We start from the raw sequence: 26,025 nt of genomic DNA, 5'->3' as shown, positions 1-26,025 counted from the left end.
AATGCAGTGCACTATAATGCAATGCACTACAATATAATCTATCTGGTCTTTAGGAACAGCAACCTTCCTAAACATCTGGCCCTTAGAATGTATGGCCCCAATTTGAATCTTCAGTAAAATAAACATTTTTATGCTTTTTTTTTTTTAGGCCAATGAGTGAATTTTCTAAGGCAATGTTGATGTAAACATATGTATATTATAGAGTAGCTTCATGGAGAGTGTTAATTGAATGCTAAGAAACTATTAAAAGTGGTGAAGTGTAGGAGAGGAATAAAAACAGTTATGACCATGGGTAAGAATTATTATGTATTCTTATATTATTTTAGGTGTTAATCTATGTGAGTACTTACTTTTGAACTATGAAATTAAATAAATTTAGTTATACCAATCCTCTCACTTGAACTTAACATTTCTTTTATAAGTTATCCTTAAAGAGTATCTCTGTGTATCAGGTTTGAAGAGAGATAGGGAGGAAAAGGCAAATAGAGAAGACTCACATGCCTGTTTCATTATTGTAAGTGAATTTATTTTTTAATATTTGCACAAAATACCTAACTCTGGGACTGTAGAACTCACACAAGAAAGCTTGCAGAGATTATGTAAACAGGAAGTGAGGAAGACTCTAAATGTTTGTGACTTAGATTTTAGGTGATTCTTATGTGCTAATTTTCAATCAAGATCATACATATGTCAATGTTTATAGCAAGGTGCCATCCTAAAATATACACAATTTTTTAATCGTATCTACTCATTAGGTTAACATCAGGAAGCCTGATATAGAATTATACATCATGGACTGGTTTCGTAAAGGGTGTCATAAGGAATCAGTGAGGAGAGCTGAATAGGAAAAGATGCTTAGAACCAGGCCAAAGACCTGAGTTCAATTCCCAGGACCCACATGGTAAAAAGAGAGACTCAACTTCTGCAAATTGTCCTCAGACCTCCACCTGGACACACTTGGACACATTGGAACTAGCGCATATGCATGCTTAACTACACGTGTGTGCACATGCATGTATGCACACACACACACACAAAATAAATAACAATTTAATATTTTTAATGTCCAAACATAGTTCAGGTTAAAATAATTTTTGCATTTGCCAGTGTTAGGGGATAAGAAAATGCTAACATGCTGTGGTTTACATAACAGACAGGCAAACTTTGTTACTTACTGTCTCCTTTGTTAACTAACACCAATTAAAGAATCGGGGAATACAATCCTAATGGTTATAAGCCATTTGAGGATCACAGGAGGATGTTATATCCTGGAGTCTGACTTTGCTTTATCTTTCCAAATTGCAAGTTCTTTGCTGCCAAAATGTGGCTGTGCTTATCCAATAGGAAGGACACCCTGCATGTCCCATTTACTGCAAATTGCCAGTATTGCCTGAAGGAAGTAGAGGTTTGTAACCCATTTTAGCGGAACACAGGTGTATTAGTGGTACTGTTTTATGAACGTTGTACCATGTATAAATAGAAGCACTTGGAGATATACCCCTGGAGGCAATTACTCTGGCAGTACTTCGGTGCAATCCTACAAATTGAGAAATTGTCATAATATATTAGATTTCTTTGATCCAGTCAAGTTTTTCTCTAAACCCCTACAGATTTTTTCTTAGTCTCTCAGCTCAGCTCATACACATTCTTTGTTATGATGCACAACTCTGACAATTGTTACATTCATTATACTAATTCTGATAAGGATACAATAAAATTGCCCTAGTCTCCACTATGTGGAACAAGAAAGTAAATAGTAAGCTGTAGTTCTAAAGTAAATATGTTGTTAAATTAGGATTTTATAGAACTTATTTATTACCAGTAAACCAACATAAACTTCGACTCCCATGAATTTATAAAATTTACAAAGATAAACCCTGGTAAATAATTTTTTCCAAAATAAATTACATTTTCATTTATTTTGAGTGAATGTGTTGTGGGGGAAGATGCATGATTTATGTGTCATTGTGTGTGTGTGGGGTGTGTGTGTGTGTGTGTGTGTGTGTGTGTGTGTGTGTGTGTGTGTGAAGTGTAGGTCAGAGGACAATTTGCAGAGGTTAGGGGTTGGTTCTCTCTATGTTGTGGGTCCCAGGGATTGAACTCAGTAATCAGGCTCCTCTGCTCACTGAGCCCTCACACCTACCCTGGCAAAGATGCTTTCTTTGTCACCACTTGTCTCAGTTACTTATATATTGCTATGGTAAAACACGGTTACCAAGGCAACTAATAAAAGAAAATGTTTTAATTTGGGGCTTATGGTTTCAGAGGATTGGAGTCCATGATCACAGAGCAAACACATGGCAGTAGGAACAGCTTGGAGCTCAGTTTCATCTGTCAGTTTAGATGCAGAGAAACCAAAGACACTGGCGATGGCCCAAGTCTTTTGAAACCCCTAGGCTGACCCCAGTAACACACCTCTTTCAACAATGGTGCACTCTATCTTTACCAAACAGTTCTACCAATTAGGGACCAGGTATCCAAGCATATGAGCCTATAGGGGCCATTACACTCCATATTCCATTCCCTGAACCACCCCCTCATCTACCCTCCAACTGCTCCACATCCCACACCTCTTCCCCACCCCCTGTCTCCATGTGGATGCCCCAAACCCCCACCCCACCTGACCTCTAAACTACCTGGGGCCTCCAGTCTCTTGAGGGTTAGGTGTATCATCTCTGAATGAACATAGCCCTGGAAGTCCTCTACTGTATTTTGTTGAGGGCCTCATATTAGCTGGTGTATGCCATCTCTTTGGTGGTCCAGTGTTTGAGAGATCTCAGGAGTCCAGATTAATGGAGACTGCTGGTCCTCCTACAGGATTGCCCTTCTCCTCAGCTTCTTTCAGCCTTCCCTAATTCAACAACAGGGGTCAGCTGCAAATATCTGCATCTGACTCTTTCAGCTGCTTGTTGGCTCTTTTGTAGGGCAGTCATCATAAGTCCCTTTTTGTGAGTGCTCCATAGCTTCAGTAATAGTGTGAGGACTTGGGACCTCCCCTTGAGCTGGATCCCACTTTGGGCCTGTAGCTGGAGCTTCTTTTCCTCAGGCTCCTCTCCATTTCCATCCCTGTAATTCAAGTGGGGAGGGAGGAAAAGGCCTGGAAGGAAAAGTGAAGGGAGGGAGTGGGGGGAAGTTCTGGGTAAGTGGATAGGGGAACCTAATCTGGTATTGAGTGAGGGAAAAGGACTGAAGCCCTGAGGTCCAGCAGAAAGAATGGAAACAGGCAACCTCAGGAGATAGGAGTTTTGGGGGACCCTCCAGAATGCACCAGAGACCTGTGAAGTAAGAGACTCTCAGGACTCAAAGGGAGAGACCTTAAATGAAATGCCCAACAGTAGAGAGAGGGAACTTATGAGCCCACCTCCAGCAAGAAGACAGGACATCAAGTGAGGAATGGGGTGGCCATCCCACAGTCACATCTCTGACTCATAATTGTTCCTGTCTGAAAGAATTACAGAAATTGTCTTTTTAAGAGAATGATATCTGATAGGAGACACACTACCATGACTGTAGAGCAAGAAATGGATTTCCCCTTGTTCAGTTTTATGTAAATGTAAACTATATTTTATTCTTCCAATGAATGCATGCACACAAAAGAGAAACATAATATACATTTAAACATGTTCTCTTAATGGAAACCTACAGTTATATTTTCTAAAATTTGAGACTCAGTGATTGCAGCAATGTCTAACTCAGAAAGTAAATTTATTCTGTTTTTTAGTTGGTATGCTCCTGTTCTCTGGGAACATGGCATTTTTAACAGAGAGAAGGTATCAAAGGTTCCTGCAAATATCCCCGAAAGTGTTGTATCAACACCTTACCTCTCTGTAATGAAATGTTATGAAATGGGACTGGATTATTAAATTTAAAATTAAAGCCCTGAGATATGGGGCTAGGGAGATGGCTCCATTGTCAAGATAGCATACTGCTCCTGGTGAGGGCTTGAATTCAGTTCCCAGTACCCGCATCAGGTGGCTCTCTGTAATTTCAGCTTTAAGGGATCCTATGACTCTAGTTTGCACAGTAACATACTCTCACATGCATATAACTGCCTCCTCCTGCTCCTCCCACATACATACCCAATTCCCTGACACATGTCACTAAAAGTGAATAAAAATACAAATATTAGCAATGAGCCCAAGACAGAACTATGTGCTTAGTAGAGTTTCTAAGTGGGAGGGAAATGTTGATTTATCAAGTTCCAGTGAAGCATGAACAAGTAGCATTCTAAGACATTATTGGCTAAGATTGCAAGATTAAAATATTCTGAAAAACAATTTGACTACTTCTTAAAAAGTTAGTAAATGTTTACCATATAGTCCATCAGCTTTGTACTTTATTTATTCTAGAAAAAGAAAAATGTATTTCTCTCAAAAAAACATGTCCACAAATATTTGCAGCAGGGCAATCCAATAGAAAAATAGTCAAAGGACAACTGGATATCATCTTAACCAAATATATTCTGAAACAAATTATTCTCCCTCCATTAGCATTAGCTCTCTAATACCCACTCTCCAAGATAGCAGTCAAGCTTAAAATGCTAAGAGCTAATGACAGCTCTGTCTATATGAACTTTCATTCATGGACAGTGAAGGGTAGATATGTGCTCAGATTCAACACCTAAAGAACTAAGTGTGTTTAGTTTATAAGCTTGCTCTTGTGTAAGCATTGGCCCTTCTGAAACCCTTACTCATGGGTGCCTGAAAACAAATATAGAAATATTTGTAGAAACTTTGTTAATAATATAGTAACAACAATTAAGAGTAAAACTTAGAGCTACATCTTCACCTAGAGAATTGCTAAGCTGTATACTATTTATGTAATAGGATACTATTCACATAGAGGACATGAAATTCAGTGGCTTGTATTAACGTTAATGAGAGTATGGGACCAGTAACTCCTATTTTAAGTAAGACTCCCCACTGAAGATTCCTCATCTATAAAAGCCTCATCAACATGCAAATCAGTGTTTCTATATTATAGCTTAGTGGTTACTGCCAGAGTTAAAACCGAATTTTCATGGTTTGAAACACTGTGCAGAGGAGTAATCAAATGGGTCAGTGGAGAATAATAATTGAATTCCCTCTCCCTTGCACAAACCTTCTTACTAGTAATAAAAGTTCTGGTCATTGACATCCCGTGTCTGGGTTAAGAAGCCTAAGCATGTTGTTTTTAATATATTTAAGTGCTTGGCTTGTCTCAGTAAATTAGCTTTCTATTTCATTGTATTTTACAGCTAGGTGAATTTTAACTATTTAAATTTTCTTGATGACAAGTGGTATTATTATTATTACTATATCTCAAAGAAGAAATAAATGAATGAAAAGGTACTATTTAGTGTAATTATATTTCTTCTAACAAGAAAATCATTGACAAGATACATCACTAAATTCATCAAAATGGTTGCTTCAGTGCAGGTAATAAAATCAGGAGTAGCAATAAAGATTTACTGAAATAAAATATTTAGGATAAATTCTTAGGGAAGCATAGAGTTTGCAAGCATGCTGTTGATTTAGATCGGTGGCTCTCAAGTGTTTAATGCTGTGACCCTTTAATACAGTTCCTCATGTTGTGGTGACTACCCAACCATAAAATTACTTCATCGCATAGTGGTAATTTTGCTCCTGTTATAAATCTTAACATGTCATCTAATATGTGACTCCTCCAATGCTGATATAGATGCTTATCTCCTTTTGTAGGTGAATGTTACTCGAGAAGACTCACCAAGTGAAGACCCAGTCTTTCTTAGAACTTTAGGGAAGGGAGATTGGTTTGGAGAGAAAGCCTTGCAGGGGTAAGTAGATCAAATGTGTAAACTTTTTGTTTAAGTGCTGTCTTAGTTAGGGTTGTATTGCTGGGAAGAACCACCATGCCCAAGGCAACTCTTATAAAGAAAACATTTAATTGGAGCTGGCTTACAGGTTCAGAGGTTTAGTCCATTATCATCATGGCGGGAACCACAGCAGCATGCAGGCAGACATGGTGCTGGAGGACCTGAGAGTTCTACATCTTAATCTGAAGGCAAGCAGGAGGAGACTGTCTTCCACAGGCAGCCAGGAGAAGGTTCTGTGTCATACTGGCCTGCCTCCACAGTGACAGACTTCCTCTCACAAGACTACACCTCCTCCAATAAGGTCAGACCTCCTAACAGTGCCACTCTTCATGGGCCAAGCACATTCAAACCACCACAGGTACTATATACAATGTAATTAAAGTTGGGCTTTTTCTTGGCTTTGTCAGCTATAAGTTTCAGATACTGCTACTCTATGTAAAAAGGAATTTCTTTGCTCCAGGATGATAGTAGCAGTATTCTGTGGATGTCAATAAAAAAAATTTAGAAGGAAATTTAACAACATATTTAAAGCAGTATATTTCCTTCTTGGGCTCATGAGGAACCTGAACCCAAGCATGAGGCCCTGACAAAGTTTATAGTATCATATGTGTATTACTCTCATAGAGTGGGCCTCCAATCACGCCCAAAGCAGTTGGTTACACCTAACATAGTCATGCCATTGCACTAGTGGGAATATCTTACCTGACAGGCTATATTGCAGCAAGCATAGCTATGTCTGGGTGAAACTACTGTTAGGTTTTTACCCACTCAGCAGCTTTTAAAGTACCCTACGTGTCAAATTCTAAAGCAATTGTGCAGTGTACATGCCTAGTAATGAGAACTATGTAAGACCTAGATGAACCCAATAGAGATGGTGCAAGCTCCTCCCTGCTCAGTTTCATTTCCACTATCATACAAGTATTAACCACAGAATATGATCAAACATTTTAGCTGAGATGTCTGACTTGGGTTGGATTTCACGTTCTCATTTACTAAATGATAGATAGACTTTCTTTCCATGTATAATGGAGGTTGTGAGTACACCTTACTTTGGGAGTTATTGTGTGGATTGTACAAGGAGACCCTTGTGAGGCATTTGCCATGAATACCTAGAAATTCATTGAGTGCCTCCCAAAGTTGACTGTTGTCATTGTCACCATTGCCTGTTTGTTCAGTTTCAACTTCATCATTACTGTACCAATAATCTCATTCATAAACAGTTCTGTTAGTCCTTAACTGATGTTTACAACATTTGCCAACTTGTTACAGAAAGATTTCAAGTCAAGCACTCATTAGTTTGTAACTCTGGGCAAGCCAGATAACCTCTGTTCCATCCCTTTCTAATTCTGCAAAGTAAGCTAATCGAACTAGGTGGTTCTAAGTTTTCTTAGATCATAATCTCTGATTCTGTGAGATCTGGCCACTTTAATTCTGGGGACAGATTTCTGAATGCCATATGTATCCCTGAAGCTGAAATAGTGCTGCTATCTAATACCAGACAATTGTCATCATGGGCCTCCTGTACTGAAACTACCTAAGCTGTTGCCTTTTATTCTGAACACCTGAGCCACATACAAATTCTGTCAATGTTTATAAGTAAATAAGCTGAAGTCAGTCTTGAATATGCCTCTGTTTCCCCAGGCTCTTCCCTCATGGACATGATCATAAATAAGTTACTTAATATTCTGGAGCCTGCCTTCTGCCTTCATGTATTTTATTTTAAAAATAATAAAATTGTAGGAGACAAATATTACAGTTAAATTTAGTTATGACTAGTTTATTTGGAAATAAGACGTTACAGATACAATGCAAACTTTTCTGTCTTCTTCTGGTTTCCCATTTCTCTCAGTATCACCATTCAGAAGTTGGTTGCATACAATTAAACAATATAGTGCCAATCTATAGCTGGCACTATAGACTTTGCTCACCTTCATAAAAATAGGCTATCAGTAGGTAAATATCTATCATGATTTTAATATGCACATTCAGCTCAATTTTTTAACTCTTTACATGGACATCTCCCTTCTCTGTGTCTCTGTATCAAAAAAACTTTCCCTCCTTTTAAATAATGCATTCATTGGCTTTAGGGTCTACCCTCTATGACATCATTTTTTGTCATCTGCAAAGATCCTCTTTTCAAATGTGGTCATCTACTCAGGCATAGGACTTGAGAACTGAGGGTGCACAGTTTCACATACAATACTCCATATCAAACCGGGCCATTTTTTTTTCTGCAAAGTTCTTCTGTGGGATATGCTTCCATATCACTGTAGTCCTTGCTTCACAATGCATGTTCTAGACACACTGAAATCTGTCATCTCTTCCATGAGATATTTAACTTTAACACACTCAGTTCTTGTGATCTAGTCTGGCTTTTCCTGCCATAGATGAATAGTTAAACTTGCAACAAGCTCCATATCTGAGGCAGAACTATGCTGCCAGCATCTTATGGGACCTGACTACTTAGGAATATAGAAGGTAATTGGTTGTGCAGCTGCCCACACCTACAATACTTACATACTGGTTATATACTATTATAAAATATCTAATGACTTAGCTTTAACACCAAGGAAAACATCTAAGGAGAAATGAAAATATATTCAGACACATTTATACAGACAGTCTCCTCATCTCAATTATTGATGATGGTGTAGGAGCAGCTTAACATTTGAACATTACCCCACAGCAAAGAGGATTTTTTACAATTTTATGTGTGTGTCTGTGTGTGTGTCTGTGTGTGTGTGTGTGTGTGTGTGTGTGTAAACATGTGCTATGTATATGTAGAGAGGGGGAAAATTTATCTTAGAGCTAGAAGATGACATTGGTTTCCATGGAGTCAAGTGACAGGCAGTTGTGAGCCACCCATTGTGGGTCTTTGGTTACCAACTCTGGTATTCTAGAAAAGCAGAAAGTGTTCCTTGCTCCTGAGCCATCTCTCTAGCTCACAAAAATGACTTTTAATTAACAGAATTGGAATACTTGTTCTTTGCACTTACATGAAGAAAGATGAAGATCTGAAACATAAAATTTGTTTGAATTCATTTAGTAATCTAGTTAATACTTTATCTAGTACTGTAGACTTAGCTCATCTTCATAAACATAGGTTATCAGTAGATAAATATCTATCATGATTTTAATGTTCATGTTCAGCTTAATCAGGTCATAAATTATTGAAAAGTATATATCTCTGTAAGGTTTACTTTTTCATGTAACAGTATGTCTTTGTTTTAGTATACAACTTTATAAATAGCATCACACTCAACAAATGTGTTTAAGCTATGTGTGTTTATGAGTTTTATGAGTGCTGTTTTAAAAATTATGTTTTGACAGCTATAGCTATGTGTGTTTATAGATTACAAAATGTTCTGGTTTTTAATTCTGTGTAAAATAATTAAATAAAGCCACTCAACTACTTTATCTCAAATATTTAAATTTTTTTACGATAACTTTTGAAATGAACTTTTAGTGATATTGAATTGTGTAGAATATTGGAAGCATGCTTATATTCACTATGCTGTATCATAGTGAAAATCAGCCAAATTTATTCCTCCTGTCTATCTCACCACAATGTTGTACCTTCTGATTATATACTATATTCCATTATAGTGGTATTCATTTATATCCTACCTAACTCACAGTGTGAAATCATCTTTCCTTCACACCATTGTCCATACATGCTCTCTATTGTCATTTTGGTAATCACTATTCTAACAGGTATGAGATGATATTTTACTCAGATTTTAATGTGCTGTTGCCCAATGATTAGTGATGATGATACCACCCCCCCCCTTCTTTTAGCTACTCCCATGTCTTGTTTTGAGAAGGGCCGATTTAGGTCCTCTGCCCACTTTTTAATGAGTTTTCCTTGTATCTTTTTGTATACTTATTTGTGCTCCTTATCTGAATGAATTCCTAATTAGTTACATAGTTTTTCAACAGGATCCTAATCTATTATGATATTTCTACTCTTCTCATCATCCATTTGTTTGATTCTAACTCCATTGTGCTGGTTATTTTTCATCAGTTTGTCACAACTGGGCGGGAATTGCCCAGACAGAGGAATTGCCTCCATCAGATTGTGCTGTGCAAATGTCTGTGGGCCATCTTCTTTGTTAATGGTTGAAGTAGGAGCCCCAAGCCCATGATTGGCTATACCATCTCTAGGTAGATAAGTTGTGCTGCATAAGAAAAGTAGCTGAGCAAGCCAGAGTGAGTGAGTCAGTAGGCAGCAGTCCTCTATAGTCTCTGCTTCAGATCCTGTCTCCAGGCTCCTACTTGAGTTCCTGCTTTAGCTTCCATCAGTGAAGGACTCTAAGCTGGAAGATGAACCAAGCTCTTTTGTTCCTATGTTGCCTTTTGGTCATGGTGTTTATTACAACAAAAAGTAAACTAAGGCACCCTTTGACTATTTTTGCTTTCTTTTCCTGTATTTTTGAACAATTAAACAATCACTGTACGGGCTATGTTGTATGGTTGTCCACTCTACGTTAGACTAGTTCTTTTTCTGTTAAAGGGCTTATGCTTACTCATTCATGCCGAATAGATGAGTATATGATATATGATGTCATATATCATATGATAGTTAAGTATATGATATACAGTTTGCCAGCATATATTAAAGAACATGTCCTCATTGGATGTTTATGTAGCTATTTGTCCAAGTAAATGAATATAGATTTGTGAACTCATTTTCGTTTCTGAGCTCTCTCTTCTGCTACATTAGGTGAATATCTTATTTGTCTACTTTATGGAAGTACCATGCCATTTTAGTTACTATGAATTTTAGAATAAACTGAATTTTATGTGCAGACTGAATCAGTTGCCTGCTACTTAACTCATTTTGCTCATAACTGCCTTGGATTTCTCATTTATTTTGAGATAGAATTTTCCTATGTGTATGACCTGATCTGTTAGGGAAAGCACTACATAGCCCGTGTTGGTCTTGAATTCACTCTCTTCATGTTTTAGCCTCCCAAGTACTGGGAATATGTGAATGCTCACTGGAGCAATTTTGCTTGTATTTATATTGTTATTGATCACTGGGTGATGATTTCGTATGAATTTTAGATATTTTCCTGTTTTAAGAAAAATGGTAGTAAAATTTTGGGGGAGAGTAATTTGAATCTATAGGTTGCTTCAAATGGTATAGGCTTTAAAATCTCTTTCACTTTATAGATAGGTGGTATATTTTTATTTGTTTCTATTTAAATTTCTCTTATTAATTAATGTTTTATAGTTTCAAATGTATACATATTTCCCTCAGTTAAATGATTTCCCATTTTGATTTTTGTCACCATTATAAGTGAGATCGTTATCTATTTCTTTTCCAGAACTTCATTGTTAATAATTATAAATGAAGTGATTTTTGCATGTTGAATTTGAATTCTACAAGTTTATGAAATTTCTCTATCAATTCTAAGGTTTGGCAGGATCTTCAGGGTTTTCTGTATATTAGAAGGAATTATTTTTAAGAGACAGTTCTCTTTAGAAGAGTGTCTTGGTACCTCATGGATTATTTCTTTAAAAAAATCAGAGTTTCATGGATAGCTAGAGATGGTATAGTATTTTTTTTAATATAAAATGGTTTCCTTAACCTAGCTCACTTAAGCAGAGATTCCTTTACAATGTTGAAAATTGAATTACTTAAAAAGAAAATCCAGTCCTGCATTGCTATTCTCCAAGGTATCATTCAGACAAATAATTCTCTTCAGGTTCCACAAGATAAGGGGAGAAGAAATGTAAATTTGAAAAATCTTTTCAAAAACAAAAAGTGTTTCATTTAAAGCTAATTTCCTTGTTAATGAACTCTGCCAGCGTTTTGTATCTGTCATTTTTATTCCTTCCAAATCTAAATGATTGCTTCTTAATTTTTCTTTCTGTGGTTTAGAGAAAAATGGCTCATTATAAATCATCCTTTGTAGAGAAACCATAGATACTAATTGGCTAGATTTGTTTTTATTGCACTAACCACTTATGATGCCTGGAAAAGTATTTTAGCTGTTTGAAAAAAATCTCTGAATATTCCTGTCCAAATTATACGGCTCCAACATCATTTGTTTATTTTGAATGAGACTGTGTCCACGTGAGGCCAGCATTGACAAGTGGGTTTAGTCTCACATGGTTCTCATTTCTTCATGCAGTGATATACAAGTGACACATAGGTCAGCATAAATACACAACATGCTAATTGTCTTACTCTACACTCTAGAAACAGAAAAATGACAAGATTTATATTTTAGAATATTCCAATTAGTATGTAACAAACACAAGCCAACTAACCCTTGCTAGGATCATTTTGTAAAACATCAACAAGTAGTCTTTGGGTGCCCATGATGCAGCAAACAGCAATCAATTAAAAATTGAAGTAAAAAGCACCATACACTACATCAAAAACCATGAAGGGCTTAGAGGTGTACATGGAGAAACATGTGTTAGTCTTATAAAGCAAAATTCATATGTCATTCCCTGGAGAATTGCATTCCCAATTAAAATACAGAAAGACTTTTAAAATTAGACATTGACAGGCTAATTTTAAAATTATAATGAAAACAAAAACAAAAACTTAGCATGGCTAGATAGCTCCGGAGGAAAGGAGCAAGTTTGAAGACTAATCCTACTGACTTTTCCTGTGGCTTTGAGCAACAATAAATGAGACAGCATGTCCTGAAGATAGGATACACAAATAGATTTGGAAACAGTGAAGAGTCCAGAGGCTAACCTACACGCCAGTCAGTTAGTTTTGCTGTAACAAATTCCATGGACGGGTAACCTATCCAAAAATAATAAGCTTCCTTATAGTTGAGGACCTTAAGTCTGGGACCAGGGACCAGCATGGTCACATTCTAGTGACATCTATATTGTGTGTGCAGTTAGAGTGATTGCAGTTCTGGATCTCCTCTTATAAGAGTTCCAATCCCATGAAGTAGACTCTATTCAAGCAGTCTCATTTAAAGCCAAATGTCTCCAAAGGGCTCTATTGCCATTGGGAGCTTCTGATTAGATGTTTTTTTAGGGACACAATCCATTCATGGCATTTGCTGATTGATTTTTCAACCATATAGAAAAGAAAAAATTAAAATGTTTGACCCTCAGTCAAAAGCATTTTAATTTTTTCTATATGGTGTGAGATATGTAAGTTATACATACAAGTTATTTACTTAAATTATAGCTATCTCTGTCAACACCATTTTTGGGAAAATGCTGACATTTTTAATTAAATCGTCTTTGAGGTTTTGTTGAAAAAAAAAAAAAACCAACCAGTAAATGCCACGAATGAAATTGTGTCCCTAAAATATCTTATCTGGAAGCTCTACCAGCAGCAATTTAACAAATTTTAGGGTAAAAAGATGTATTATAATTTTTTTCAAAAATACTTTGGTTAGAAAAAGATTTCTTAGATAATCCTATTACAGCATGATTTTTTTTTAGAGAAAGAAATATGATTAATTAGATATCATTAATGCTAAATATTTTAGGTAGGGGCTTCAGCCACTAGTGTTTCATTTTAAAATACTTCACAAATGTTGGTGTACTTTAAATATGTGTTGAATTAATGTGTTGGATTTTCAGTGCAAAACATTTGTAAGGTATTCCCAATTTTTTAATCTTTTATTTGTTTATTATTGTTTATTTATTTATTTTGTTTTACACTCCAGATTTTATTTCCCGCCTGGTCTACCCTCTGACTGTTCCACATCCTATACCTCCTTCCTGCCACTCTGTCTCCACCTGGATGTCTCGACAACCCACCCCATCTGACCTCTAAACTCCCTGGGGCCTCCAATCTCTTGAGGGTTAGGTGCATCATCTCTGAATGAACACAGACCCGGAAGACCTCTGCTGTATATGTGTTGGGGGCCTCATATCAGCTGGTGTATGCTGCCTGGTTGGTGGTCCAGTGTTTGAGAGATCTCAGGGGTCCAGGTTTATTGAGACTGCTGGTCCTCCAACAGGGCAGCCCTCCTCCTTAGCTTCTTCTAACGTTTCCCTAATTCAACCATAGGGCTCAGCAGCTTCTGTCCATTGGTTGGGTGCAAATATCAGCATCTGACTCTTTCAGTTGCTTGTTGGGTTTTCAGAAAGCAGTCATGATAGGTCCCTTTTTGTGAGCACTCCATAGCCTCAGTAATAGTGTCAGGCCTTGGGGCCTCCCCTTGAGCTGTGCTTGACCTTCTTTTCCTCAGGTTCTTTTCCATTTCCATCCCTGCAGTTCTTTCAGACAGGAACAATTATGGGTCAGAGTTTTGACTGTGGGATAGCAACCCCATCCCTCACTTGATGCCCTGTCTTTCTGCTAGAGGTGGACTCTACAAGTTCCCTCTCCCCACTGTAGAGCATTTCATCTAAGGTCCCTCGCTTTGAGTCCTGAGAGTCTCTCACTTCCCAAGTCTTTTGTACATTCTGGAGTGTCCCCCAACCTCCTTCCTCCTGAGGTTGCCTGTTTCATTCTTTCTGTTGACCCTCAGGGCTTCAGTCTTTTTCCCCCACCGAATACCAAATCATGTTCCCTTCTCCCCTCCCTCCCCTGTCCACTTTTCCTTCCACCTGTGGTTGCTTTCTTCTCCCTCCCAAGTAGGACTAAGGTGTCCTCACTTGGGCCCTTCAGCTTGTTGACCTTTTTGAGTTCTGTGGACTGTATTTTGGGTATTCTGTACTTTTTATTTTTTTATTTTTTATTTTTGTTTTTTACTAAATCCTCTTTTTAAGGATGGTCCTATGGGATGGGAGAGACATGTTTGATGAGCATTAGTTTTTGTGGTACACATACTTCCACTAAGGTGATGAATGGGAAGATGGGAATGGACATTCAAATGTGTCAGCTGCTGTGACAGCTGTCACACAATACTACCTTTGATCACATCGTCTTTTTGTTTTGTTTTGGTTTTTGGTTTCTGGGTTTTTTTTTGTTTTTTTTCAAGACAGGGTTTCTCTGTGTAGCTCTGGCTGTCCTGGAACTCACTCTGTAGACCAGGCTGGTCTTGAACTCAGAAATCCGCCTGCCTCTGCCTCCCAAATGCTGAGATTAAAGGCGTGCGCCACCACCGCCCGGCTGATCACATCATCTTATGTTTGCAATTTGCTTGATAAAAATCTTCCAACCTGCAAAAAAAATTCCACATTTGTTCTTCTGTCTTAGACCTTCCACATTCAGTCTTCCTCTCCAGCCCACAGACAAGCACCCATGACAAAACATGATAAGAATATATATATTTTTAGAACTTCAATTTTAGTAGTTCCTTTTATTTTTTAAGAACTTTCCTCTAAAATACATTAATAAAATTAATGGTCAAATTATTCTAGAATGATAGTGTTAATTGTTGTTATGGCAAAGAAAACATGCATGTATTAAAGATACACGTGCCAAATATTTGCAACAAAATGCATATAATTTGGACTTAAATTTGAGTCATGTAGTGGGGTGGTTAGCATGTAAAAATGTATAAAATGAAATTGTTCAGAAACTGATCATTATTGAAGCTTAATAACAGGTACACTAACATTTGTTCTCTGGTTTCTCCATGTATAGATTTAAATTTCCATAACATGCTGTAACTACACATACCCTAATTTCCTTAGTTTAAGATTACTTTCCCCCAAGGTGAAGTTGTTATAAACTTATAAAAAAAATAACTAAAATGATCTTTTTCATTTTTTCCTGTTAGAAATTTATACAAAGCCTATCATAGTGTCTCAGTAGCTAAGAAATAAGGACAAGGAAAAGCCAAGAAATCCTATCACCCAGAAAATGTCAAACAGGCTCTCATCGTATTTTATGCAATTATTTCTCAGTTTAAACAATGCCAGCAGATGTTTTCTTTAATAATTTCATGTTTTACTAATTTATCTTAAAGATGCTAAGTCAGGAAATTAATTATGTAGAATTGTCGCTTTGAGTTATTTCACCAAAATAGCTGTCTGACAAATTCAGGGGTAAGATTTATGAGGAGAAAGGATACAGCAAAATATACGTTTTCGGTAGCTACTCAGATCTTGTCAAAGTGTTTTGCCTAAAGAGCTCTGGGATAGATGTGAAATTGCCCAGGAAATTAGATGTGGATTTATTTTGTGTTAAACCTGAGTGTGAAGAATATGTTCTAGTCTAGTGATGTTCATAAATACTGCTTCAGGCATAAAGAAAGCTAACGTGTCTACAGGAGGTGAACAGCAGGCAGGCACTAAAACAAAAGTCTTTTGTTGTTTATTCTCTTCTGGATTGACTGAATTTTAAATTGCCATTTGTATTAGTCAGGGTTCTCTAGAGTCACAGAACATATGGAATGTCTTTTTACATTGAGAGAATTTATTATGACTTACGGTCTGTAGTCCAATTTCCCAACAATGGTCATCTGGGAATTGGAAGTCCAAGAATGCAGTAGTTGCTCAGGCCCTTGAGGCTAGTTGTTTCAGCTGGTCTTCTGTAAAAGTGGTTTCCAACAGAAGTGCTGGCAAGTAAAATGCAAGTGGTGAAGAAGAGTGAGTCTTCCTTCTTCTAATGTCTTTTATGTAGGCCTCCAGAGGAAGGTGTGGCCCAGATTAAAGGTGTGTACCACCAGGCCTGGATCTGGGACTTGTCTTGTCCCTGGCTGACCTTGAACTCAGAGATCTCCTTGACTTAGTCTCCTGAGATTAAAGACATATGTACTACCTTGCTGGGCCTAAGCTTTTCATAGCCACTGTGCCTCAATATCTCCATACTAAGATCCAGGTCAGAAACTTGTGTCTTCCAGCCTCAAGATCTGGATCACAGGTGAGACTTCCAGTTCTGGAATGTAGTTCATTCCAGATATAGTCAACTTGACAACCAGGAATAGCCATCACACCATTATATATACTGTTGAAGGAAGGTAGAGATTCTCTTGGGGAATGTCTGGTTTATAATACCAGCTGATGAACAAGGTAAAGTGGAGCTTGGGAGACAGCTCACTCAGCAAACTGATTGCTGCACAAGCTGGAGACCTGAGTTCTGTCAACAGAACCCATGTGAAAGTGACACCTCACACTTGTCATCTCAGCACTCTGGGACTCAGTGCTCAGCCAGCCTAGCCTAGTTGACAAGTTTCAGGACCACTAAGCACACTGTTTTAGATAATGAGGTAGATGATACCTGAAGAACAGCACTGTGATGACTTATGCCTCCTACACTTATGTGCGCACATGTGCACCTAAACACACACACACACATAAGAGCAATAACATTTATTATAATACCTAAAGAAATGAATTTCATTTACTAAGTGCAGTAAAACTGAAACCTGTTCATTTAAGTTGCTTTTTAGGCAAAGGGAATGAAACATGAACAGCTCCAAATTTGTTACATCTATTGTTTTTAATTTTTTAATAAAAAGAATATCTGATTCCATTTGATTATTAAGCAGGTGTGGCTCATCCATTACCCTAGCTCCAGATGCTGTTTGAAATGACACAAATTATTTCTTGGTAATTTTCGTACAGCACATAATATACCAGCTTTTTCTTGAATATTCATGGCTATGTTTTTCTTCAGAAGTCTTGATTACTTTAGTAGAATGATATAAAGTGCTCACACTTGAGAGTGTAAGAGCCTTGGAGTGTGCTCTTATTCATTGGATGAAAATAAGAAATATATATATATACATATATATACATATATATACATATAAATATATATGTATATATGTTTGTGAGTGTATGTGTGTGTATACACACGTGTGTACATTCATGCTGCTTATTCATTAATCTGCCCCCCACAAGTGCTGGTATGATTGGCATCAAGTACAGAGTGACAGAGTAGAACTTAAAAATAAAAAGCTTGCAACTACTAGTAGTAGTAGAAATTGAGTAATGAAAAACCTAATGCCATAACTGTGAAAAATGCATTATTATTTTATTGTCTTCAATCTTATTTTCTTGGGTTATATTTGGTTAAAATTTTTCAACGATGTAATGATTTTAAAACTTCTCTCCATCTCTCTTTCTTTGTCTCGGTGTCTGTCTCTCTTTCTCTGGTTTTTGGAGAAAGGGTTTCTCTGTATAACCCTTGATGCCCTGGAACTTGCTCTGTAGATCAGGCTAGCCCCAAACACAGAGATCTTTCTGCCTCTGCCTTCTGAGTGCTGGGATTAATGTTGCGCACCACCACCACCTGGCTTAAAAACTTCTCTTTTAAAGATGCATCACATTGAGATCTTTAGTTTCTTTCTACCTATTTCCAGATGTCCATTTCATGGCATTCCTAAATTTGACAATATCCTTATGATACCTGAAAGTACTTACAAAATATACCTCAAATAATAAAAGTCACAATTTCCATTATGAGAGGGAATTTAGAAAAGAATGGGGGAATGAATGGATGGATGGATGGATGGATGGATGGATGGATGGATGGATGGATGGTTGAATGGTATATAGAAAATACATAAGAGTATATTTACACATGTGGGTTAAGATGGGTTTGTATAAGTGACCATATATGTGTATTCTCTCTCTCTCTCTCTCTCTCTCTCTCTCTCTCTCTCTCTCTCTCTCTCTCTCTCTCTCTCACACACACACACACACACACACACTATTGTGATAATTAAGGAGAAGTCATAGCATACTCACTACAAATACATCTTATTTATTGAGTAAGACAAAGTAAAGTTGGACTGACTTCATCCAGTGAAGAAAGATACAGGATGGTCATAAGGCATCATAAAACGCAAATGCTTTAAAGAGAAAAAAAAGATACCTGGGGAGGGGGCTGGAATTAATCGTGTGTAAGGTAACTGAGACCTTGAAAGACAAATGAATCATGTCCTCCCTTACATACAGATGCTGGTTTTGAAGCTTTAGTTATGTGTGTTTAAATTGTGGTACCCATAGAGGTTTAAAAAAACCAGAAAACTACTAAGAAGTAGTGGGGGGATAGTTCAAGAGAAACTGATAGATCATATGTATTTTGAAGGTAAAAGAAAATGTTGAGAATTGAATAAGAAGGCTCAAATGGGATAGGGAATGGGAAGGAAGGATAACTAACACTAAAGACCATTGGAAATGCTAAATGGAAAGCTGTTACTGTAGAATACACACACACACACACACACACACACACACACAAGGTGGGGGAAGGGGTAATTCAAAAAAGTGATTTAAATGAAGCTACCCTATAACAGGATAATAATTCCTCATTCAGATACCAGATTTAAAAAACCAGTATCAAATAAAGGCTTCCTCTTAGGAAGTCCATTGGTCTTCCTAAAAACTTTAGGCAATTTCCAATGCTCTTGATTATTCTGCAGTTTTGTTGGTAAGACCCTATGCAGAGGGTATAATATACTTAAATCATAGAACATTGAAAAATCCAACAAGGACTGACATGGAATCTTCATCCATGCTACCTGCTTTCATACAAAGTATGAAAGGTATGATGAATACTATTAAGTCATTATAATTCTTATCTAGCTGTGAACCCTGAGAGATACAATATGATTAGCATAGTATGATATGCCAACTGGTACAATGTTTGGGGAATATTCAGCTATTTTCTGATTGGATTTAAAGCCCGATTCATTCCATGTGGTAATGCCCAGGACTGGTACTATTAATTGGGTAAGTCATAGGTCAAAGGAAAGAGCCCAGTGCTGCTATTCCACTAAATGAACATCGTAATAAACTGCTCCCACATTCTTAACTTTATACCTGTAAGTTAATGCATCTTGCAACCCTCATCAGAGAAGCCTCTTTAGATGGTGATGAATACAGAGACCTACAACCAGTTACTGTGTAGAGAGAAAGCAATCCTGAAGATCTTAGCTTTAAATGAGACATCTATATTGCATTTTCCCCTTCAAGACTCAAGAATTGTAATAGGAGAGAGAGAGAGAGAGAGAGAGAGAGAGAGAGAGAGAGAGAGAGAGAGAGAGAGAGAGAGAGAGAGAGAGGATAGTATGTAAGAGACAAAGGGAACAGACATCTGTAGCAAAACAATCTTTGCTAGACATGGCAGTGCTGTTGCAAACATGAACTCACAATAGCTGTGACTGTAGGCACAAGATTTGCACAGAAGCAAGCCTGACAAAAATCCAAGAATAGATGGAAAAGGAGATTCAAAAAGTCCCACCCCTATTTGAGAAGTGATTGGTAATTCATGGCACCCAAGGGAGGATGAGATAGGTTTCTTTTTTTTTTTTTCTTCAAAGATACAGGCTCTGAGAATCTAGTTATGTTTCAATGGATGGTCCCATACCTATGACTATACAGACAGAATTAAATAGACTCAATACATATTTATAAAGAGAAAGATGGTAAGTACATGAAATTGGGAGGGAAATGGTGAGAGGGAGAGGGCATAGGAGAGGAATTAGAAGTGGGAATGGGGGAATAGATTTGATCTCAACATAAACTTATGGCTAGTCCCACCTAGCCCCTGTCAAACACCCTTGCCCACCTGCCTATAGTAGTAATCATAGGCCCCAGCTCTACCACCCCCCAAGACCTCACATGGGTGCTGTGTTCTCCCTTCAAAAGGAAACCTCTCCTTCTTTGTCTGCCCCTTTTCCTCCTGGGACCTGGAAGTGCTGCCTGTACCTTCTGTCCAGCAATTGGCCCCCGCTTTCCTTACTGATAAGTCAAGAACCAATTGACGACAGGCTCTTAGCATCAGAACCACCCTCTTCACCAATGTACCTGTAAAAGTAACACAGAAGCCATCAAACAAGGTTGCCAGCAAACAAATGGGGAATAACCCTGTAGCCAAACAAAGTATTACAACACTGGGATATAAACCCCACAAATAAGTATTCATGAATGCATGTTGATATAAATTGAATGAATGGGAAGAAAGGAGATGTTATGTAGAATATTTTAAATTAACTATAAAAGAAGAGATAATGAAACGCAATGGCCATTAGGTCATACAGATAATAATTGCTCTGGGCCAAACCCATGAAAATGGCTAATATTGGTGGGATCTTAAGTTGAAAGCAACCATTTTCACGGTCTCAAACCATTTACCTCAAAGTATTCACTGCTAACTGAGGTGATTGTTCTGGGTATATTTGCATAAACTCTGGAACAAATGTTTTTGAGTATGTGGAATGATTAATCACTAATTGCAATGCCTTTTGCATTGTGTTCTTTTAAGTTAGGCTATACTTTTTCAAGTTTCACTAACTCAAAACTAACATTGGATACTACACTGTAAATGGCAAATTGCTGAGAGGCAAACTGTGTTTTCACATTCTGATGAAATATTTTTAAATATTTATCATGTGAAGAAAAGGCAACGGGTTCAATATCAATATTGTTCTGTGTTGCTGCTTGACCCATAATCAGGAATTTAGGAGAGTGAAACCACTTGGTTCCTGAGTGTGAAATTGTAAAGTAAGAATTACCTTTATACTAAGTGACATTTTTCTGGGTACTCAGGAGGCTGAAGGCTATGGAAAGTGAGGGAAGAATTAGCTTCAAAAGTGTTGCTGTTGGCAGAATGCAGTTCCTGGAGGCTGTAAATTCCAATTTCCATTTCCCAGTTAATGGTCTTCAGCATGAAACAGCACATGTGCCCATTGTTGCTTTGTTTAGCTTTTTTTTTCTGCTTCTGGTTAGACACTGCTCAGCTTTTCAGTGAACCGGACAAGCTCACACCCTCTCCCTATCTGAAGATCAACCTACAATCTTCCTACTTGAGACAACCTACTCTCAAGAGGATTTTTTAACATATTGATGGATTCAGGGCACTTGGGCAAAGGTGTCCTTTGCTCCCTGTCATCATAGTGCCATGTTTAATATTTAGTGCTGTCTCTGACTCACTTTTGTACTTGTTTCTACCTGGTGAGCAATTGAAATGTTTCCCCTCTGAACAGGATGATCTCTGTGCAACTTGAGCAATGTGGTTCCCCATACTATTGCCTTTCAGTGGGGCACATGACCTCAGGTTAGGTTGTTACTGGTTTCATTTTGTAGAGAGTAGAATTTGGGGCAATTCATGAAGATGGGAGGTGAAGTGTAGTGGGAGCAGATCTAGGAAAAGTTGGGGAAGAAGAAGAGGGGTGAAAATACCCCAAATACATTATATGAAATTATTATAGAATGAATAAAAATATCCTTTTAAAGTACTAAGGAAGCAATCTTTAACTTATCACCATGAATCTTGACAGTTGGTTTGTAATGATCAATCCCAAGCTGCAAAAAAAAAAAAAAAAAAAAAAAAAAAAAAAAAAAAAAAAAAAAAAAAAAAAAAATGTTTCTGTGAATGCCAGGCAGATACTTATTTAATTTTTAGTGTAATGGAAAAGGTTCTAAAAGTGAGTCTGACTTGATGTAGCTATAGCAATACCCCCCAGCAAATGCTTCTCCTTGATTACAATTGAGCCCACATGTGACAACATAAGCCCTTAGGATTTTACTCAAGTCTCTTATATTAAATCTAGTTTGCTTTCTTCTTTGTTTTTCAACTATAAGTGCAGGTCAATTAGTCTTTCATTGCACCTCAGTTTTCCCTGTTAGTGAGGACAATTCAAATAGGATTTGACAGAAGGAAAGCATGTTTTAGTTGAGAACATTTCCTATGCCCTTTCAGATGTGCTGCATCCTATTTACTAACTTATGGTATATTTCATTTAAATAAAAATTTTTATATTTTCTGTTTTGGGAGCATAACATTTGGGGAATACTATAATTTGAAGACTAATGGTAGACTAATATAATTTTAAATAATTATTACTATAATATTATATAAAATATTGCTATTATTAATGTGGGGGTTGTACATTTGTCATGGAATGAGGAAAGCTGTCAGAGAACAATTTGTGGAGTGAGTTCTCTCCTTCCATCTTGACACTGGTTCTGGTTTGAACTCAGATCATTAGGTTTACATGGCAAGTACTTTATCTACTGAGTCATATCTCCAGCCATAAGAATAGATGTATGTGTGTGTGTGTGTGTGTGTGTGTGTATGTGAGTGTGTGTGTGTATGTGAGTGTGTGTGTGTGTGTGTGTGTGTGTGTGTGTGTGTGTGTGTGTATGGTAGTCTTCAGGATATGCTTGGAAAAACCCTGGTTCTGATAGAAAATCTGATTCCTTTCTCTTACACCAAAATTGTCATCTTCTACATATAATTGTATTTCTGGAGAGTAGCCTGAGACCTTAAGAAATGGAGTCTTGGGGCCCTGAGGATTTACTTAGGCAGGTAAATCCATTGATCCTTGATTGAAGTTTTATTCTCTCATAGAAATACAGTTTAGAAAAAGAACATTTCCTTATATGAAATCATATATAGTGAGTAATATCCAAATCTGAACTATTACCTTTGTTAATATAATGCTTTAAGTTTCTCTAGTTAGAAAAATAGTTGTTTTAGTAACATGCTAGTCTCACCCCAAAATAACCCCAGTAATACCCACCTACCAGTACATAACAATGTTCAAGTTGACCAACCAATTCATACTTTTAGCTCATGCATGGATTAAGTATATACATCCTCTAAACCTAAGCCCAGAGACAGATGGTATCAAGCAGTGGCATCCCATTGACCTACCCCTGCCCCGCAAAAAAGTAATTGATAGGTAAGTGTTCTATCCCAGAGCTACATTCTTTTCCCTTCAGCATAATGTTGGGATTGTTGTTGTTGATGATGATTGTTGCTTTCCCTCTGTGTGTGTTGCATTGGCAGGTGCATGTGGAGGTCAGAAGTTAATGTCGGAAGTTCCTTTCTCATTCAGTTCTCCCCCTTATTTAAATAGCATGGTGAATCCCAGTGAAGTTGACTGAGTATTTAGAGACTGGCCTGCCAGCCCCTTAGTCTCCTAGTCTCAGTCCCACTCCTTCCCAGCCTTGGCATGTGCTGCTGAGTCTAGCAAATTCTGGGAATCTGAACCCAAGTCTTCATGCTTGTATAGCAAGCACTTAACACGCTGAGCTATCTCTCCAGCTCCTCAAATAATGTGCTGAGTAAAGTTGCTTAAAATTTTATTGCCAAAAAGATCAACTCAAAATAAAGCAGAACGTTGGGTCAATTCATCAATATAACAGATTGAAAATTCAGCTTCCATGGCAAGTATGGTTTTTCTTATGGAATTGCCTGTATATTTCTTTACTTGTGAACCAGAAGATGACTTGGTTTGAGGATGCATAGAGACCAGGAGTCCTTGCTTTGAATACAAGCTACTAGCCATGAGAGAGTGGGTAAGAATATTAACTCACTTTCTCTTCTGTCAAATTAGGTGGTAGTCTTAGAACTTCATCACAGGGTGAGTGTTGAAGGCGTTGGTTGTGCACTATTATTGGCAATTTCCTGGCACACATTTAAATCTTGTTGTGAGAAAATGACAGCAAACGCTACTTTACTATCATAATCATGACTTGACTTGGAGAATTTAATGTTCAAATAAACCTTTGAGCTGTACTGATAGAAGTAAATATATTTCTGAGATGTTTCTTTGAAGTATCAGTGTGCTTAACTGCTCTCCTTAATTGCTTTTATTTTCCTATTAGCCAATACAAGTAATTTAAAAGTGAAATATATTCAACCCAGCTCTTGCAGCTCAGGGAGCATTAATATTGCATATGGAAACATATTATGTCTTAGACTAAATAGATGGCAGGGATGACAAAGCACAGTCTCAACCAAACCTTGAAAATGAAGCATAGCCTAACTTTGCTATACGGGGAAAGTTATTTCTATTTTCCCTTAAAATTACCTCCAATCAGAGATGACCCCATGTTTACCCAACTCAAAGTAAAACACGTAAATGCCTCCCATAGTCACATGTTCCTCCTAAGTAATTTTTCCCTCTTTTAAATTCTACAGATAATTATCTTTATTTATTACTTCTATTTCTTACTGTAGCTTTTACCTTGGGCTGGATTATAGCAAAAATGGGTTCTTTTCTTTGTGTCTTGGGAAACCCAGAAATTATGCAGTATTTGGGAAGATTTTCTAATCTATTATTACTTAACATTTATAGTTTTAAACTCTAAAATTATATGCCCAGCTGAGAAAAAGGAATAGTATAGACTGAAGAGTGTGCATATAATCAAGAGTCATACAGAGCCCCCACCCCAAGCTGCCAGTTAAACCAAATAGGAAGCCCTGTGTCTATGGAAGTCATCTCACTGTGATTTTCTAGTCAAATGGAAGAAATGTTACCATAAGATGCATACTAAAAATGCAATTTAAAGTCACAGAAATGTTGAAAATAGCTGTTTAAGGAACTGTTACTTTTAATACCGAATAGATTCATGCAATGAATGTCCTGAGTGAGTAGAACTATTCTCATAGTTTTAATGTGTTTAATCTACAATGTTTTATATACAATGAAAGATTTCAAATTCAATACTTAAACCAAGTATGTTTAACCAATTCATAATTACAACAAACCTCCAGTATCCATAGGAAAGTATGGATATTGTGGGCACTATCTATGTAATTTTTCACATATGAATTGAATGGTAGCCTGTCCTTAGAATTTGGTTTTTTTTTCGGGGGGTTTGGGGGTGTTGATACAGTGTTTCTCTGTGTAGCCCTGGCTGTCCTGGAACTCACTCTTTAGACCAGGCTAGACTCGAACTCAGAAATCCACCTGCCTCTGCCTCCCAAGTGCTAGATTGTACAGATCTGGAATCTTGTGTTGAATCCCAGCCACTAACCTTATATCCACAAAACTGAATTTACTCAATCAGAAGCTACACAGTCCTACCATTACTGGTGATTATATAACTGTTCACTTGCTGCTAGTTAATAAGACTACTAATAAATTTTGCATGCATCTCTTATCTTTATAACCCCAACACTATTTTATTTCATTTATGTAACCCCTGCTTAGATATTTAAGGAGCCAACCAGTAAATCTTAATCATTTAATGGGATTGCCTTCATAAAACATCATAGACTAGGTGGCTTTAAACTACAAACATTTATAATCTCACTGTTCTATAAGTCTTAAATCATGTTCAATACTCATTCTGAAAAGACTGTCTTTTTAGAATATAGATGGCTGGCTTCTTGTGTTTGTTCTCTTAGCAGATGGAAGGGGAACACCTAAGTTCTTCATGTATTCTCTTAATAAGCACTTTAACCATGTCAGGAGGCTTCCACTCAGCAGAACTCATATAAACCTACATGAATTCGCAAAGCCTACCACAGTATCATCCACTTAGGAACAAGGGATTCAGTATGAGTTTCAGAGAATCATGATGCCTTCAGGAGCACCTACATTTATGGTGGAGTATGTTTT

The 26,025-nt window shown here is 37.3% G+C and overlaps 1 protein-coding gene across 2 annotated transcripts in view; it reads left to right on the top strand.

Annotated features, from left to right (window-relative positions):
• Prkg1 (protein kinase cGMP-dependent 1) overlaps positions 1–26,025 on the top strand; it is a 1,194,975-nt gene that overhangs the window by 987,272 nt on the left and 181,678 nt on the right. For both annotated transcript variants that reach the window (XM_031390083.1, XM_031390082.1), the window contains exon 7: positions 5,700–5,794. In XM_031390083.1, coding sequence (XP_031245943.1) covers positions 5,700–5,794 — 95 coding nt within the window. The remainder of the gene's footprint in view (positions 1–5,699; positions 5,795–26,025) is intronic.

Source organism: Mastomys coucha, unplaced genomic scaffold, assembly GCF_008632895.1.
Source record: "Mastomys coucha isolate ucsf_1 unplaced genomic scaffold, UCSF_Mcou_1 pScaffold21, whole genome shotgun sequence".
NCBI classification, from domain to species: Eukaryota; Metazoa; Chordata; class Mammalia; order Rodentia; family Muridae; genus Mastomys; species Mastomys coucha.
The sequence above is the reverse complement of the archived record's forward strand: the minus strand, read 5'-3'. Positions and strand labels throughout refer to the sequence as shown.